At 55.2% G+C, this 18,648-nt stretch overlaps 2 protein-coding genes and 1 pseudogene across 2 annotated transcripts; all 3 read right to left on the reverse strand.

Moving 5' to 3' along the window:
• Positions 1 to 566: 566 nt before the first annotated feature.
• On the reverse strand, positions 567 to 4,452 carry LOC114110831 (ubiquitin carboxyl-terminal hydrolase 17-like protein 6; annotated as a pseudogene).
• LOC114112203 (ubiquitin carboxyl-terminal hydrolase 17-like protein 6) lies at positions 3,437 to 9,622 on the reverse strand. Its single transcript, XM_060398506.1, has one exon. It carries the CDS (start codon positions 6,672 to 6,674, stop codon positions 5,073 to 5,075), a length of 1,602 nt encoding a protein of 533 aa, XP_060254489.1. The 5' UTR covers positions 6,675 to 9,622; the 3' UTR covers positions 3,437 to 5,072.
• Positions 9,587 to 11,617, reverse strand: LOC114110836 (ubiquitin carboxyl-terminal hydrolase 17-like protein 6). The gene has a single exon (XM_042239130.2). The coding sequence runs from the start codon at positions 11,186 to 11,188 to the stop codon at positions 9,587 to 9,589; it is 1,602 nt and encodes a 533-aa protein (XP_042095064.1). The 5' UTR covers positions 11,189 to 11,617.
• Positions 11,618 to 18,648: the final 7,031 nt, after the last annotated feature.

Genomic DNA, 18,648 nt, shown 5'->3' on the forward strand with positions numbered 1-18,648 from the left:
TTGCACCGGAAATGGAGCCCCAGGGAACTTTGCGGACGAGCGTCCTGCCGGGGACGCACGGATCCCCGCCTCATTCCTGCCGGACCCTCTGCCTAGTAGCACGAGGCCTCCCGAGGGCAGCCACTCATAAAGACTGCTTGCCCATCTTCCCCCCCAGACGCTGCTCGACGTTAGGGCATTTCCGAGAGCCTGGCCGGCCGGAAGGACACGGTGCGTGGACCTGCACCCGCTCTTCCCTGCACCTCCCCGCCGAAGGGCTCCGGACATCCCTCGCAGAAGTGGCAGGCCCTGGCACCGTGCTCAGACCCGCTCACGCACCCCATTCGCTCTGCCGACTTCCCAGCAGAGCCAGCCCTCGAGAGCTGAGCCGCTCGGGCACAAACCCGTTCCCAGGGAACACCGAGACCCCGGGCTCACTCCCGGCCCCGCCTTTCCCCCCGGAGGCCGCATCGTCCTCACCGCCAGAGAGGAACTCGCTCCTCGTTGGCACTCTTGGTGCGTCGCCCAGGGCGTGCAACCACGCAGAGTGTGCCTGGGCGTCTGCACGCGTGTGCATCAGAGCCGGCCTACCGCCACAGCCCCAGAGATGGCCGCGGCTTCTTGTTCCTCCCCTTGGTCGCTCTGGCCCTCCCGCTGGCACAAGGGCCGTGGCCGACGTCCGTCGGCCCCGGAGGCGGGGTGTCCGTGCTGGGACGGTCGAGCCGGTGGTGCTCCTGTGCGGGCGGCGGGCGGTTTCTCCCTCCTCCGTGTCTGGACCGGTGAATCACGACCGCGCCGGCAGGCAGGGCAGCCTGGATCTTGCGCAGCTCCCAGGCCGGCTTCGGTCGGTCGTGTTCTTGCAGGCGTCTCCACTGCTCTAAGCTCATCCCTTCGGCCTCTGTGTCCCCCGGGGAATCCTGCGACCCAGGAGCTCTGCCGCTGGCGTCTCCTGCAGGCTGCCCGGGGTCTGTGGGGTCAGCCCCGAGGGGGGCCGCTGCCCCTCCCCCAGCGCCCCCTTCCCACGCACCCTCCCGGGCGTAGAACAGGACGTAGGCGCTCTGGCTCAGGGCAGCGGTCTCGTCACAGGCGGTCACCTTGGCGTCGTCCATCTTATACCATTGGCCGTTGCCCGCTCGGACGTAGCAAAAGTAGTGTCCTCGCTCACAGCTCCACCCGGAGTGCACCAGCACGGCATAGAGCACGTAGCCCAGTGGCCCTGCCTTCCGCTCAGACGTGTAGGGCTGCACGTCCAGGCACTGGGGATAGCGCACCTCCTGAGCCCTTTTGGCCCTGCTCAGCTGTGTGAACCGCTTCAGCACCAGCACCAGGACCTGGGAGGTGCTGTGCAAAGTCAACCTCTTGGTGGCAGGCACCTTCCGGAGACAAACGCCACAGTCATAGGCATTTTCCGCCTCCAGCTTCTCGGGCTTGACCAGCTCTCTCAGAGCTTGCTCCACACTCTGAGCCGCCGTGATATCCAGGCTGATGTCCAGGTAAGGTTCGAACGTGTCCGAGACACCGAGGCAGTGGAGACACTGGATCCGAGACCTCCACGTCCCGCCGAAGATCTGACGGACGACGCCGGTGTCCTCGGAGGCATGGCCCGACGGCTGGGATGCACTCAGGCACCCTTGCTGCATGCCACTCAGAGTGAACATCAGAAACTCGTGGGCGTCTTCCTGCTGGTGTCTGTGGAAGCCCGCCAGCAGGTCCTTGCGGGGCCGGATCACCTCTCCTGCGTGAAGGAGGGCTCGGGTCACGTGAGCTCGCATGGCACAGAGCGTGCAGGAGCCGCCGGCCGGACAGAGGGTGGCGTGCTGCCGGGACACCAGCCAGCTGGCCAGGGGCGGCGTGTGGCTCAGACACTGCAGCGCCGCATTCACGTAGCACGTGTTCCCCAGATTCTGAAGCCCAGCGCCCACCCCCACGGCCCCCTCCAACTCAGGGCGACTTTCTGGCCAGGCGCCAGCCCCGCTGACCCGGGAGCCAAGTCACCCCGCTAGGGGCGCCCGACTGCAGCGACGGCCCCTCAGGGACAGAGGGTCCCCGAGGGCATCCGCACCAGCGGCGCTGGCCCGACCACCTTGCCCTCCGGCTAAGACGTTGAAGGGCGCCGGACACGCACCTCCCCGTGCTCAGAAGCAGCCCCGGGGCTCTGCAAGCAAGGCCCACGAGGTTTTCCATCTCCTACCTGCAGCTGCACGCCGGTGCCTCCTTCCCTCACACCGTCGTCTCCAAAGAGGGCCTGGGCCCCGCCCCTCGGGCCTTTGGGGGCTTTCCACAGCCCCACCCCGCACGTGCAAGCTCCTCATTCGCTGAGGCGGCCGAGGGCCTGCCCACTCCCACTCCCGCCATCCAACCACCGACACTTTCCTCGGGGAATTCCCCTTGACGAAGCCCCGCACGCACTTCCGACCTGGCCCCCTGGACCAAAGGGCTCCGGATGCAAATGATTCGGGGCCACTGGGCCTTCCAGCCTTGCCCGCTAGAGATTCACTGCGGGCCTTCCAAGTTCAGCACACAAATGCGGGCTGCAGAGGAATGCCGTGGGCTCACCATTCACGTCCTAACACACTTGTGCAAACATATGTCTCCCCCCCTACCCTCTCCCCTTTAGGGGTCTCCCCACCCCAGACCCCTGCCTGAGGACAACCCCTCCCCACACAATAAGAAACCCTTGCCTCAACTTTGCTCTCCAGTGAGGTCCACTCTATGCTTTCTATGCTTTCTCACTGGACACTCTCCTAGCGTTCAGGGTCCTGGCACCAAAAGCTGCTGGGAGAGGGGCACATATGCTTTTCTCCCTTCAGGGCCGTTGGTCAAGCCCCAAAGCGAGCTCATTCCAAAAGGCATAGAATTGCCGCAACTTTGGATGCATTGCTTCAGCTCCTCTTATGTCTCCGTTGCCTTTCGCCCTTCCTTTTCCTTCTTCCATTTGTTTTGATAGTTGTTGTTGTTGTTGTTGTCATTGCTTTCTTTGTTTTTTGGGGGGGTTTTTCGGGCGGTTTATTGTGTGTGTGTGTGTGTGTGTGTGTGTGTGTGCGGTTTTTTTTTTTTTTGGTTTTCCTTTTTAAATTTTTTTTTAATTTTGTGTTCATTTTGTTATTTTTTTGTTGCTTTTATTTTCTTTCCCTATTTTATATACAGTAGTTGACTCATACAGTCGTCTTTCCAATTCCAGGGCTTAAAACCCGCTATAAGTCAAGGTATAAAAACGGTTTCCCTCCTGGAAGAGGATGACTGTTGCTTTCCTTCTCGGTGTGGGACAGGTGTGTTTGTTTGCTCTCCCGTCCTGGACATTATGCTTGCCTTCCAGGACGATGGGGGTTTCACGGTCCACGTGTTTCCCATACATAGCTGAAGCGTTGATTCCGTGGACCCTTACTAGGAAAGATCGGCCCTGACCCCGCCTTCTTCCTTAGCCTCTTGCACCCCTCCCACGTCCCGCTTCCCCATCCCATCCCAGGACCCTACCGCTTTGAGCTTTATCGTCCAAGTGCTCACACCCTTGCTGTCCTCTTGCCTCCTTCCCATGGCACAGAGAAGCGAGATCAGCCAGTGTTTTTCTCGCTTTTGCAGGGGTTTCCCCCAGCGTAAGGCCACCTTCCCGCTCCCTCTGCCACGCCGCTCCAGTCGCCGTTCTTCTCCTTTTTCTCCTTCTCCTTCTCCTTCTTCTTCAGAGGGGGTGGGTGGGGCAAGCAGTAAGTCCATTGGAGACGATGGGGCGGAGGAAGATGGGTGGTGATGATGAGGAGGGGCTGTGGGTGGCTCCACGTCCTCGCGCGGGGCACGCTTGTTCGTGTTCTTGGGGGAAGATACTGCTCATCACTCTTTTTCCTCTCCACGTGTGGAGGGCATGGTGCGCTGCAGGTAAGCATGCGGGGGAAGCGAGCCATCGGAACGTTCTCTCTTCCTTGCCACGCCGACTCGCGCAGTCAGCAGCCAGAGTTGTCCCTCGAGGTCTGAGATGTTAAACCGCACATTCCCGGTCCTCCAGCCCTTTGCTGGAGGGTTTGGGGTTCGCGGCCATCAGCCAAGAAACAGAAATAAAACGCAAGAGGTGATCGATAAGGGTCCTCAGGCGCCCCTCCACCGGGTCACGGGAATCATGAGGCAGTCGAGAAAGCAGCTAGGGGAGGACAGTTTCCCCACCGCCCCAGGCACTTTGGAGGCCGGCCGCATCCTCTCGCGTCCAGCGGCATTTGTCCGGGGCCCAGCTGGAAGAGACAACTGACTGCCAGGCAGGACGGGCAGGGTCGGAGGTCCAGTTGTCTTGCTATCCCCATCTAGGGTAGGCTCGGGCCTTTCCTCAGTGCGGGGAGGACCTTTGCTTTCAGAAATGAACGCTGCGCGACGGATCTCCACCTAGGCCCTGGTGCACAGCTGGTGGAGAGGTTTCTTTGGGACTAGTTGGCTCGCCTTTCTCCCCTTGGCCTTCGTGTCGGTGCTGGTGGTGCCGGTGGTGGTGCTCATGGCATCGTGGATCGCTTCTCCTGTTTGGCACTTGGCGCTTCTCCAGCATGCTCCTTGCACCGGAAATGGAGCCCCAGGGAACTTTGCGGACGAGCGTCCTGCCGGGGACGCACAGATCCCCGCCTCATTCCTGCCGGACCCTCTGCCTAGTAGCGCGAGGCCTCCCGAGGACAGCCACCCATAAAGACTGCTTGCCCATCTTCCCCCCGGACGCTGCTCGACGTTTGGGGCATTTTCGAGAGCCTGGCCGGCCGGAAGGACACGGTGCGTGGACCTGCAGCCGCTCTTCCCTGCACCTCCCCGCCGAAGGGCTCCGGACATCCCTCGCAGAAGTGGCAGGCCCTGGCACCGTGCTCAGACCCGCTCACGCGCCCCATTCGCTCCGCCGACTTCCCAGCAGAGCCAGCCCTCGAGAGCTGAGCCGCTCGGGCACAAACCCGTTCCCAGGGAACACCGAGACCCCGGGCTCACTCCCGGCCCCGCCTTTTCCCCCCGGAGGCCGCATCGTCCTCACCGCCAGAGAGGAACTCGCTCCTCGTCGGCACTCTTGGTGCGTCGCCCAGGGCGTGCCCCATGCAGGGTGTGCCTGGGCGTCTGCACGCGTGTGCATCAGAGCCGGCCTACCGCCACAGCCCCAGAGATGGCCGCGGCTTCTTGTTCCTCCCCTTGGTCGCTCTGGCCCTCCCTCCGGCACAAGGGCCGTGGCCGACGTCCGTCGGCCCCGGAGGCGGGGTGTCCGTGCTGGGACGGTCGAGCCGGTGGTGCTCCTGGGCGGGCGGCGGGCGGTTTCTCCCTCCTCCGTGTCTGGACCGGTGAATCACGACTGCGCCGGCAGGCAGGGCAGCCTGGACCTTGCGCAGCTCCAAGGCCGGCTTCGGTCGGTTGTGTTCTTGCAGGCGTCTCCACTGCTCTAAGCTCATCCCTTCGGCCTCTGTGTACCCCGGGGAATCCTGCAACCCAGGAGCTCTGCCGCTGGCGTCTCCTGCAGGCTGCCCGGGGTCTGTGGGGTCAGCCCCGAGGGGGGCCGCTGCCCCTCCCCCAGCGCCCCCTTCCCACGCACCCTCCCGGGCGTAGAGCAGGACGTAGGCGCTCTGGCTCAGGGCAGCGGTCTCGTCACAGGCCGTCACCTTGGCATCGTCCATCTTATACCATTGGCCGTTGCCCGCTCGGACGTAGCAAAAGTAGTGTCCTCGCTCACAGCTCCACCCGGAGTGCACCAGCACGGCATAGAGCACGTAGCCCAGGGGCCCTGCCTTCCGCTCAGACGTGTAGGGCTGCACGTCCAGGCACTGGGGATAGCGCACCTCCTGAGCCCTTTTGGCCCCGCTCAGCTGTGTGAACCGCTTCAGCACCAGCACCAGGACCTGGGAGGTCCTGTGCAGAGTCAACCTCTTGGTGGCAGGCACCTTCCGGAGACAAACGCCACAGTCATAGGCATTTTCCGCCTCCAGCTTCTCGGGCTTGACCAGCTCTCTCAGAGCTTGCTCCACACTCTGAGCCGCCGTGATATCCAGGCTGATGTCCAGGTAAGGTTCGAACGTGTCCGAGACACCGAGGCAGTGGAGACACTGGATCCGAGACCTCCACGTCCCGCCGAAGATCTGACGGACGACGCCGGTGTCCTCGGAGGCATGGCCCGACGGCTGGGATGCACTCAGGCACCCTTGCTGCATGCCACTCAGAGTGAACATCAGAAACTCGTGGGCGTCTTCCTGCTGGTGTCTGTGGAAGCCCGCCAGCAGGTCCTTGCGGGGCCGGATCACCTCTCCTGCGTGAAGGAGGGCTCGGGTCACGTGAGCTCGCATGGCACAGAGCGTGCAGGAGCCGCCGGCCGGACAGAGGGTGGCGTGCTGCCGGGACACCAGCCAGCTGGCCAGGGGCGGCGTGTGGCTCAGACACTGCAGCGCCGCATTCACGTAGCACGTGTTCCCCAGATTCTGAAGCCCAGCGCCCACCCCCCACGGCCCCCTCCAACTCAGGGCGACTTTCTGGCCAGGCGCCAGCCCCGCTGACCCGGGAGCCAAGTCACCCCGCTGGGGGCGCCCGACTGCCGGCGACGGCCCCTCAGGGACAGAGGGTCCCCGAGGGGCATCCGCACCAGCGGCGCTGGCCCGACAACCTTGCCCTCCGGCTAAGACGTTGAAGGGCGCCGGACACGCACCTCCCCCGTGCTCAGAAGCAGCCCCCGGGGCTCTGCAAACGAGGCCCACGAGGTTTTCCATCTCCTACCTGCAGCTGCACGCCGGTGCCTCCTTCCCTCACACCGTCGTCTCCAAAGAGGGCCTGGGCCCCGCCCCCTCGGGCCTTTGGGGGCTTTCCCACAGCCCCACCCCCGCACGTGCAAGCTCCTCATTCGCTGAGGCGGCCGAGGGCCTGCCCACTCCCACTCCCGCCATCCAACCACCGACACTTTCTCGGGAATTCCCCTTGACGAAGCCCCGCACGCACTTCCGACCTGGCCCCCTGGACCAAAGGGCTCCGGATGCAAATGATTCGGGGCCACTGGGCCTTCCAGCCTTGCCCGCTAGAGATTCACTGCGGGCCTTCCAAGTTCAGCACACAAATGCGGGCTGCAGAGGAATGCCGTGGGCTCACCATTCACGTCCTAACACACTTGTGCAAACATATGTCTCCCCCCCTACCCTCTCCCCTTTAGGGGTCTCCCCACCCCAGACCCCTGCCTGAGGACAACCCCTCCCCACACAATAAGAAACCCTTGCCTCAACTTTGCTCTCCAGTGAGGTCCACTCTATGCTTTCTATGCTTTCTCACTGGACACTCTCCTAGCGTTCAGGGTCCTGGCACCAAAAGCTGCTGGGAGAGGGGCACATATGCTTTTCTCCCTTCAGGGCCGTTGGTCAAGCCCCAAAGCGAGCTCATTCCAAAAGGCATAGAATTGCCGCAACTTTGGATGCATTGCTTCAGCTCCTCTTATGTCTCCGTTGCCTTTCGCCCTTCCTTTTCCTTCTTCCATTTGTTTTGATAGTTGTTGTTGTTGTTGTTGTCTTTGCTTTTTGTTTTTTGGGGGGGTTTTTCGGGCGGTTTATTGTGTGTGTGTGTGTGTGTGTGTGTGTGTGTGCGGTTTTTTTTTTTTTTGGTTTTCCTTTTTAAATTTTTTTTTAATTTTGTGTTCATTTTGTTATTTTTTTGTTGCTTTTATTTTCTTTCCCTATTTTATATACAGTAGTTGACTCATACAGTCGTCTTTTCCAATTCCAGGGCTTAAAACCCGCTATAAGTCAAGGTATAAAAACGGTTTCCCTCCTGGAAGAGGATGACTGTTGCTTTCCTTCTCGGTGTGGGACAGGTGTGTTTGTTTGCTCTCCCGTCCTGGACATTATGCTTGCCTTCCAGGACGATGGGGGTTTCACGGTCCACGTGTTTCCCATACATAGCTGAAGCGTTGATTCCGTGGACCCTTACTAGGAAAGATCGGCCCTGACCCCGCCTTCTTCCTTAGCCTCTTGCACCCCTCCCACGTCCCGCTTCCCCATCCCATCCCAGGACCCTACCGCTTTGAGCTTTATCGTCCAAGTGCTCACACCCTTGCTGTCCTCTTGCCTCCTTCCCATGGCACAGAGAAGCGAGATCAGCCAGTGTTTTTCTCGCTTTTGCAGGGGTTTCCCCCAGCGTAAGGCCACCTTCCCGCTCCCTCTGCCACGCCGCTCCAGTCGCCGTTCTTCTCCTTTTTCTCCTTCTCCTTCTCCTTCTTCTTCAGAGGGGGTGGGTGGGGCAAGCAGTAAGTCCATTGGAGACGATGGGGCGGAGGAAGATGGGTGGTGATGATGAGGGAGGGCTGTGGGTGGCTCCACGTCCTCGCGCGGGGCACGCTTGTTCGTGTTCTTGGGGGAAGATACTGCTCATCACTCTTTTTCCTCTCCACGTGTGGAGGGCATGGTGCGCTGCAGGTAAGCATGCGGGGGAAGCGAGCCATCGGAACGTTCTCTCTTCCTTGCCACGCCGACTCGCGCAGTCAGCAGCCAGAGTTGTCCCTCGAGGTCTGAGATGTTAAACCGCACATTCCCGGTCCTCCAGCCCTTTGCTGGAGGGTTTGGGGTTCGCGGCCGTCAGCCAAGAAACAGAAATAAAACGCAAGAGGTGATCGATAAGGGTCCTCAGGCGCCCCTCCACCGGGTCACGGGAATCATGAGGCAGTCGAGAAAGCAGCTAGGGGAGGACAGTTTCCCCACCGCCCCAGGCACTTTGGAGGCCGGCCGCATCCTCTCGCGTCCAGCGGCGTTTGTCCGGGGCCCAGCTGGAAGAGACAACTGACTGCCAGGCAGGACGGGCAGGGTCGGAGGTCCAGTTGTCTTGCTATCCCCATCTAGGGTAGGCTCGGGCCTTTCCTCAGTGCGGGGAGGACCTTTGCTTTCAGAAATGAACGCTGCGCGACGGATCTCCACCTAGGCCCTGGTGCACAGCTGGTGGAGAGGTTTCTTTGGGACTAGTTGGCTCGCCTTTCTCCCCTTGGCCTTCGTGTCGGTGCTGGTGGTGCCGGTGGTGGTGCTCATGGCATCGTGGATCGCTTCTCCTGTTTGGCACTGGGCGCTTCTCCAGCATGCTCCTTGCACCGGAAATGGAGCCCCAGGGAACTTTGCGGACGAGCGTCCTGCCGGGGACGCACAGATCCCCGCCTCATTCCTGCCGGACCCTCTGCCTAGTAGCGCGAGGCCTCCCGAGGACAGCCACCCATAAAGACTGCTTGCCCATCTTCCCCCCCCCCAGACGCTGCTCGACGTTTGGGGCATTTTCGAGAGCCTGGCCGGCCGGAAGGACACGGTGCGTGGACCTGCAGCCGCTCTTCCCTGCACCTCCCCGCCGAAGGGCTCCGGACATCCCTCGCAGAAGTGGCAGGCCCTGGCACCGTGCTCAGACCCGCTCACGCACCCCATTCGCTCCGCCGACTTCCCAGCAGAGCCAGCCCTCGAGAGCTGAGCCGCTCGGGCACAAACCCGTTCCCAGGGAACACCGAGACCCGGGCTCACTCCCGGCCCGCCTTTTTCCCCCCGGAGGCCGCATCGTCCTCACCGCCAGAGAGGAACTCGCTCCTCGTCGGCACTCTTGGTGCGTCGCCCAGGGCGTGCCCCATGCAGGGTGTGCCTGGGCGTCTGCACGCGTGTGCATCAGAGCCGGCCTACCGCCACAGCCCCAGAGATGGCCGCGGCTTCTTGTTCCTCCCCTTGGTCGCTCTGGCCCTCCCTCCGGCACAAGGGCCGTGGCCGACGTCCGTCGGCCCCGGAGGCGGGGTGTCCGTGCTGGGACGGTCGAGCCGGTGGTGCTCCTGGGCGGGCGGCGGGCGGTTTCTCCCTCCTCCGTGTCTGGACCGGTGAATCACGACTGCGCCGGCAGGCAGGGCAGCCTGGACCTTGCGCAGCTCCAAGGCCGGCTTCGGTCGGTTGTGTTCTTGCAGGCGTCTCCACTGCTCTAAGCTCATCCCTTCGGCCTCTGTGTACCCCGGGGAATCCTGCAACCCAGGAGCTCTGCCGCTGGCGTCTCCTGCAGGCTGCCCGGGGTCTGTGGGGTCAGCCCCGAGGGGGGCCGCTGCCCCTCCCCCAGCGCCCCCTTCCCACGCACCCTCCCGGGCGTAGAGCAGGACGTAGGCGCTCTGGCTCAGGGCAGCGGTCTCGTCACAGGCTGTCACCTTGGCATCGTCCATCTTATACCATTGGCCGTTGCCCGCTCGGACGTAGCAAAAGTAGTGTCCTCGCTCACAGCTCCACCCGGAGTGCACCAGCACGGCATAGAGCACGTAGCCCAGGGGCCCTGCCTTCCGCTCAGACGTGTAGGGCTGCACGTCCAGGCACTGGGGATAGCGCACCTCCTGAGCCCTTTTGGCCCCGCTCAGCTGTGTGAACCGCTTCAGCACCAGCACCAGGACCTGGGAGGTCCTGTGCAGAGTCAACCTCTTGGTGGCAGGCACCTTCCGGAGACAAACGCCACAGTCATAGGCATTTTCCGCCTCCAGCTTCTCGGGCTTGACCAGCTCTCTCAGAGCTTGCTCCACACTCTGAGCCGCCGTGATATCCAGGCTGATGTCCAGGTAAGGGTCGAACGTGTCCGAGACACCGAGGCAGTGGAGACACTGGATCTGAGACCTCCACGTCCCGCCGAAGATCTGACGGACGACGCTGGTGTCCTCGGAGGCGTGGCCCGACGGCTGGGATGCACTCAGGCACCCTTGCTGCATGCCACTCAGAGTGAACATCAGAAACTCGTGGGCATCTTCCTGCTGGTGTCTGTGGAAGCCCGCCAGCAGGTCCTTGTGGGGCCGGATCACCTCTCCCGCGTGAAGGAGGGCTCGGGTCACGTGAGCTCGCATGGCACAGAGCGTGCAGGAGCCGCCGGCCGGACAGAGGGTGGCGTGCTGCCGGGACACCAGCCAGCTGGCCAGGGGCGGCGTGTGGCTCAGACACTGCAGCGCCGCATTCACGTAGCACGTGTTCCCCAGATTCTGAAGCCCAGCGCCCACCCCCCACGGCCCCCTCCAACTCAGGGCGACTTTCTGGCCAGGCGCCAGCCCCGCTGACCCGGGAGCCAAGTCACCCCGCTGGGGGCGCCCGACTGCCGGCGACGGCCCCTCAGGGACAGAGGGTCCCCGAAGGGCATCCGCACCAGCGGCGCTGGCCCGACAACCTTGCCCTCCGGCTAAGACGTTGAAGGGCGCCGGACACGCACCTCCCCCGTGCTCAGAAGCAGCCCCCGGGGCTCTGCAAACGAGGCCCACGAGGTTTTCCATCTCCTACCTGCCGCTGCACGCCGGTGCCTCCTTCCCTCACACCGTCGTCTCCAAAGAGGGCCTGGGCCCCGCCCCCTCGGGCCTTTGGGGGCTTTCCCACAGCCCCACCCCCGCACGTGCAAGCTCCTCATTCGCTGAGGCGGCCGAGGGCCTGCCCACTCCCACTCCCGCCATCCAACCACCGACACTTTCCTCGGGGAATTCCCCTTGCTGAAGCCCTGCCTGGAGCCACCCCGGGGGATCCCACCCATGACAAGGTCGTGTGGAAGAGAACTGTTAAACAAGTCTTCAGAACTCAATGGGCTCCCTAGTCTTTCTCGAGCATCCACTCCAAAACCAGTATCTGTCTGTTTTACTATTTCATGACTTTCAGCATCTCCTCTAACATTAACTGGGTGCTATTCTTGACTACTTTTCTCTGGAGAAAATCATCTTCGAACTATAGCTAGGTAGTCTCCTGTGCATGAGAGAAATATTTCCAACTAAAACCCCCTCTTTTAGCATTATATCTTGCTTGGCAAATATATCCAGACTGTTGGAGCTAATCATATGATTATTTACAGCCTCCCTACTGTGAGAGGCATGGAAAGCCTAAAACATAGAGCCTTTCAAAGAGTTAACAGTTATTCGAGTAGTGCTAGGCATAGGATTTCTTTGTTGGGCCAATGCGTGTTGCTGAGTTCCCATGTCTCTAATCCGCTGTGCACCTGGGACTGCATTAGTTAACATAGTTGGAAAGTAAGGAAAACAGTTGTAGCCTGAAATTAACCACATCAGACTTTTGAGCTAATTGGTTCTTTCTTGTAACTCACTGCATCTTTGCTTCGTGAGAATGTAACTCTGTTTGATACTTTCTGAGGCCGATATAGATTAGAAATATAAGAAAAAACATTTCAAGGGAAAATAAGTTTTCTGGTTGAACAGCCTTTATCAAAAGAGCGTCATAAAATGTTCACAGGCCTCCAAGGCCAGAAGATAATGTACACAATATTGTTTTTGGAAAAGGTTTACAGAAATAATCTTGATTTCTATAAAGACAAAATAGGCATAATGTTTGGGCTGACTCTGTATGACTTTGCATCTTTCATTTCCCTCTATGTACAAGTAAAGGTATAAAAGACCCTTTTGAAAATAAAAACAATGGGCCTCACTTGAAGAAGCTTGGTAACCCTGTGTTTTTCTTTTTTCTCTGTTTTTCTCTCTTACTTTCTTTTTCAGGCTGATCCTTGGAGCATAGAGGCTCCCTGCGTTCACTTATCTGCCCGGGTTTCTAAGCCCTGAACGGGAAGACGTTCTGCATCTTCATTCCCTTGGGAGACCAGGAAGACACCTGTGTCCTCCGTGAATGGGGCAAACTTCTTGTCTCGAAGTTTTATTGACTTTCTATGGAAACCAAGGAATATCAGCCTCTTTCTCTCCTCTATTTTCTTATCTACAATATTCTTTCCTTATTTCTCTCTAAATCATCTGCTGAGGCCACTTTTCCTTCAGGTTCCCCTGGATCCTGCGGGGGCTGGACCCCGGCAAAGCCCCACAGGCACTTCTGACCTGGCCGCCTGGGCCAAAGGACTCTGGATGCAAATGATTCAAGGGCATTGGCCTTCCAGCCTTGCCCGCTAGAGATTCACTGCAGGTCTTCCAAGTTCAGCACACAAATACGGGCTGCAGAGGAATGCCATGGGCTCACCATTCACATCCTAACACACTTCTGGAAACATGTCTGCCCACCTACCCTCTCCCCTTTAGGGGTCTCCCCACCCCAGACCCCTGCCTGAGGACAATCCCTCCCCAGACAACAATAAACCCTTTCTTCAACTTTGTTCTCCAGTGAGGTCCACTCCGATTTCAATGCTTTCTCACTGGACACTCTTCTAGTGTTCAGGGTCCTAGCACCAAAAGATGCTGGGAGAGGGGCACATATGCTTCTCTCCCTTCAGGGCCGTTGGTCAAGCCCCAAAGCGAGCTCATTCCGAAAGACATAGGCTTGCTGCAACTTTGGATTCATTTCCTCAGCTCCTTTCCTCTCTCCCTGTCTTTTTTGTTTTCCTTTTTTTTTCTTTCCTTTTTTGTTTTGCTTTCTTCTTTTAATCATGCTTATATGTTATTTTCTTTTCTTTCTTTCTTTCTTTCTTTTTTTTTGTTGCTTGTCTTTTTAAGATAACCAGTGTAGGCTTATACATTCACGTCTCAAAATTCTCGTGCAGATCACTTAGCACGAAAGTTGCAATTCTTCTCTTCCTGTTGGTTCAGCCTCTTTCTCTCGTGCGGAGTGTCTTTCTAGTTGTTCAGTTTGTTTTCGTATTTTAAGTTTTACCATTTGTTTTCGCACAACATCAAAGTCCAAGTTTCAACTATTGTGTTTTAGCATTTTGTTTCAGCCTTCTTAAATTGTACTAGTAGCTTTCGTTTCATTTTCATCACTTAAGTTTCGTTCTTTTCTCCTAGTTCCCTTAGAGTTTTTCGAATGTTCCATTTCTCCAAATCCCACGTTTAACTGTATTTTAATGAGCGTATGTATTTCTGTCCTAAGAAAATATCTGTACTTTTTTCATGTCCCTCTCTACCCGACCACCTGTTTTATCCAGGTGTTAATTATAGCAGGCCTCACTTTGAGTCCACAGCGCATTCCCCGTCTTTTCTTTTTACATGGTCGTTATTTTCCCGCTATTTTTCTCTTTCCCATCCTCCTCTCTCCCCCCGCCCCATTCTATGCAGCCTTTTTCATTATTTCCCCTTGTACTAGCTGTAAATGTTTCTTCATCATGTTCTAGATTCCCGCTGTGTCTTTTCCTTTCCTCATTTATTTTCCATGATATAATTGTTCATGCACCTTTTCTGCAAGTGACTCAGATGGGTTCTTGTATAGCTTATCCGTTCCGTATGTTCGACAGTCTTTCTATATATTCCACATTGGTTCCACAGTCATCAGTGTCTTTTTCCTCCCTATCTCCTTGGCTGGTAAACAGTGCTTGCTGTGTATTCACTAGCATACTTTGGAGTCGTGCCTGTCTCAGTGGTGGTTTTATCGCGGTATGCCAGCGCGGGCTAGCTGTGCACTTCCAGGATTTTTTTTTTTTTTTTTGAGGACTCTCCATGGCCTTTCTCTAGTGTTCTTTAATTCCGCACAGGGAGCACTTTCCCCTTTGCCCACACTCTCCACACACTATTGTGAGTTTCTGATATTTCCATTGTCTCATGTAGTTTTGCTAAAAGGAGACGCTTATTTTAGTGTCTTCATTTTTTATTAGCATCCATATACTCGAAGAGTGTTTTGGTTGTGCCCATTTTTATTGGGCTGTGTATTCTTATTGAGTTATTTAGCGCCCAAATAGTCTCCTATTTGGGAAGAAGTAATCTCCTTTTCAGTTTATTTTTTTCTTTTTTCATTTTATTCTTTCTTCTCCCTTTCTGAGGTCTTTTTTCAACCTGGTTTATCTGTACAAAGTTTTTAACTTTAATTTATAGGTCTTGTTTTTATTTTCATTTTGTGGGGTAGGATCACAGAAGGTTCTTGCTGAAATAATTAGATAAGATTGCTTGTTATATTTATGTTTCATAAATAAGTTTTTAAAAGTTAAGTTATGGTTTTTACAGGGGACTTTGTAATCATTTTGCATTTTATTTTTTGTGTAGGCACGTGGCTCTCAATTTTTTTACATACTGGCCAGTTTTCCCAGCACCACTTAAAAGATGGTCATTAATATCCACTGTTATCCTCTGGCCTCCATCCATTCATTAATCTGCTTAGCTGTCTCTGAGTGAACACGCATATTCTTTGACTGGGGAAGATTAAATCTTGTGAAAAATTGCCCATGATAATTGTTTGAGGTTATATATAATATTTTCCACAATATTTTATTCTCCCACCCTGGAGCATGGAATCTTCCTCTCTCCCTCACAGCTCCTTTGTCCCTAGCTGTATTATTATGTTGTAATTGGCAATGTGATTTGATTCTTTTTTTTTTTTTTTTTCATTAAGGGGAATTTGGAAAAGAGACTTCTGCTATATTTCTATCCTGGGACATTTTGCTTCATTAATTTAAACACAATTTTGATGGCATCACAAGGGTTTCCTGTCCCACTGTTTCCTTTTTCCAACCTGCATTCATTCTTTTCTTCTGATTATTTCTGTAGTTGACTCCAAAAAGTATGTTGAGATTGTTTGAAGGATCTGTGGCCTCTCTTAAGACTTGATTAGTATGTGTATTTGTGGTTTTGCTCTATATTCTTGTTGAATTTGATCTATTTTCATCTGTGTATTGCCTGTAATATTCTAAATTTGTGGCCATTGGCCAGGACAGACTGTGCCTTGTTTTAGGAGCTGTTTCTACACATGCATTCTAAGAGCTTTCAAAGTGACCTGAAGAATTCACCTGTGAAGACCAGCCTTTTTCTTTCAGGAGAGTTTCACCACGTTTGGGGGTCTCAGAGCTTGGTAATTTTTGTTACAGTTTCTGGATGTCTTTCATTCTTTGAGGTTGAACTTATTAAACTCATATCCTTTTCTCCTGAAGTTGTCATTTATGTCAGAGTAATCCTGATTCATTGTGATCTTATTGTTTCTGTAATCTTCAACTATAGTTTTGTTTATTTACTTTCTTCATTATTGTCTTTATTTTTTATTACCTTTAACTTTAAATCCTTTTCATTTCTCTCTTTGCTCTGAGCTCTTTTCTGGTTATTGAGATGGCTTTATGCGTTGTTAGGGGCTTTTAGTTTCCCTTTAGTCTGTCTATCAGCTATGAATTTTTTGATTCCCCTTTTTTCCAGTAATTTTCATTGTTTTTGGTGCTCCCTTTCTGTACTTAATGCTTTTGCTTACATGTTAGTCAAAAATATCTTGATACAAAATTTTACTAAATTTACTAAGTGATCCCCAAATTGACTTCTGGAAAATTATGCACCTAATAATTATTCCCATTTGGGTGCAATGTACTGAAGATACAATTTACATCCCAGTTTGTGTAAAGGGTTTTTCTGTTTTGATCCTTATTGGTGTAGGTGTTTCTTTTTGAGTTACTCCAGTTTCCCCTTTGTGTCTCTGTAGGTATATGCTTTTGAGTGCATATGTTAACAATTTTCTTCTTCGACTGAAATGTCATTTAACTTGCAGTGTCTTTTGTTATTTTAAATTTGATATAACAATTTGCCACTCCACCTCTTTTGATTTTCATTGTGTGGGATAATCTTTCCCTCCTTACTTAATCTTTATATGTGTAGGTCTGTACTGGTTTTTATGTAGCAAATAGGGCTTGTGCTTCTTCAGCCGGTCCTACAAAGCTATTTCAAATTCTAAAAGATGATGCTGTGAAAGTGCTGCACTCAATATGCCAGCAAATTTGGAAAACTCAGCAGTGGCCACAGGACTGGAAAAGGTCAGTTTTCATTCCAATCCCAAAGAAAGGCAATGCCAAAGAATGCTCAAACTACTGCAAAATTGCACTCATCTCACACACTAGCAAAGTAATGCTTAAAATTCTCCAAACCAGGCTTCAACAATATGTGAACCATGAACTTCCAGATTTTCGAGCTGGTTTTAGAAAAGGCAGGGGAACCAGAGATCAAATTGCCAGCATCCGCTGGATCATAGAAAAAGCAAGAGAGTTCCAAAAAAAACATCTATTTCTGCTTTATTGACTACGCCAACACCTTTGACTTTGTGGATCACAATAAAGTGTAGAAAACTCTGAAAGAGATGGGAATACCAGACCACCTGACCTGCCTCTTGAGAAATCTGTATGTAGGTCAGGAAGCAACAGTTAGGACTGGATATGGAACAACAGACTGGTTCCAAATAGGAAAAGGAGTACGTCAAGGCTGTATATTGTCACCCTGCTTATTTAATTTATATGCAGAGTACATCATGAGAAATGCTGAGCTGGATGAAGCATGAAGGTCTCCGTGTGACCTGGAGGGGCTTCCGGCTGAGGCCAAATGCCTCCTCATGGCTGCAGCCCGTGGGGGGCCCACTCACCCCACCCCCAAGGGACCCCGGTGTCTTTGGGAGGTGGCCTGGGGGAGGTGGGAGGCAGGATGGAAGAAGGAGCAGGTTCAGAGTTTAGACACAGAATGGGCATGTGAACGGTGCTGGTAGGGTGGGTTGGGGTGGGGGTGGGAGTGGAGGTGGGTGCGCCAAGGGCAGGAGGGGCTCGCGGTGCCCCAGGAACCTTGGTTCCCCGCGCTCCACCCTCAGTCTGCGGGTCTGCGGGGCGACCTGCAGGGGAGGGCCAGCCCCCTCCCTGGGGGTGTCTGCCTCCTTCCCAAAGGCCACACCCCCACAGGTGGCTCTGTCTGCCGCCTGCCTGCTCAGGGCTCCTCCATGCCAAGGGTGGTCACGGTGGCCAGAGTGGTCCTGGAGCCCTAGGTTGTCTCTGGCAGTGGACACACTGCGACCTCCCTCCTGAGGGCAGCACCACCATCAGCGCTGTGGCCCGGCTCAGCTGCCTGCTGGTCCTGCGGGGCCTGGGAGCTTTCCAACATCCTAGGAGCTGCATCCAACCTTGGCTGGCTCTCATTTGTCTGGAAGATGTAGCTTTAAACTTTCCCCAAACATAGAACTCCTGCGAAAGAATGTATAGCAAACAAGGGAAGGACCTGGCCCCAGGGAGACCTGCCTGCCCTCGTGGAGATGTGCCTGCCCCAGTGTAGACATGCCTGCCCTCCTATAGTTGTGTCTGACCCAGTGTAGACACACCTGCTTCGGTGTAGTCACGCCTGCCCCCGTGTAGACCACCTATACCGGTGGAGATAAGCCTGCCCCAGTGTAGACACACTGGTTGGTTATCTCGGAGCTACACTCACATAGAGGCCAGCAGCCTTGGCTCCAGCCTCCACAAGTACTTTCTTCCGCTTTGTAAAGAAAATTGATGTAGTATTTAGGACTAGGAGTAAATTTTTCTAAATTAAATGCAAAAGTCCTTACCCATGAGGGGTATTGTGAGTTCCAAAAGTTAACTTGGAATGTTTAGTTTTAACACAGACCCTGGGAGGCTCACCTGGGTGTCAGCACAGGCTCTCCCACCTCCTGAGGCCTCTGCTGCCTCCCAGGAGCCCCACTCCAACCCCACAGCTGAGGCCCCGAAGCGTGGCATCAGAGGGCCTGTTTGTTTACCCTGAGACCCTGTTGGATGTTTTCTTTCCAAGCTTTTGATTTTCAAATATTAAATAGAACTTCATAAATAAAGAGCCTGTTCCAACTGAGAACGTATTTTCTGGCTTCTGCCCGAGCACACTGGGCAGCGCCAGGCTGTGAACGAGACCTTAGGCATGGCACCACACAGTGAGGCAGGGACCTGCAGTGCAGGCCGCCGCATAGAGCATTATCCCCCATGCAGGCAGGCCGTCGCAGAGAGCATTATCCCCCATGCAGGCAGGCCATCGCATAGAGCATTATCCCCCATGCAGGCAGGCCGTCGCATAGAACATTATCCCCCATGCAGGCAGGCCGTCGCATAGAGCAT

This window comes from Ovis aries, chromosome 1, assembly GCF_016772045.2.
Source record: "Ovis aries strain OAR_USU_Benz2616 breed Rambouillet chromosome 1, ARS-UI_Ramb_v3.0, whole genome shotgun sequence".
Lineage (NCBI taxonomy): Eukaryota > Metazoa > Chordata > Mammalia > Artiodactyla > Bovidae > Ovis > Ovis aries.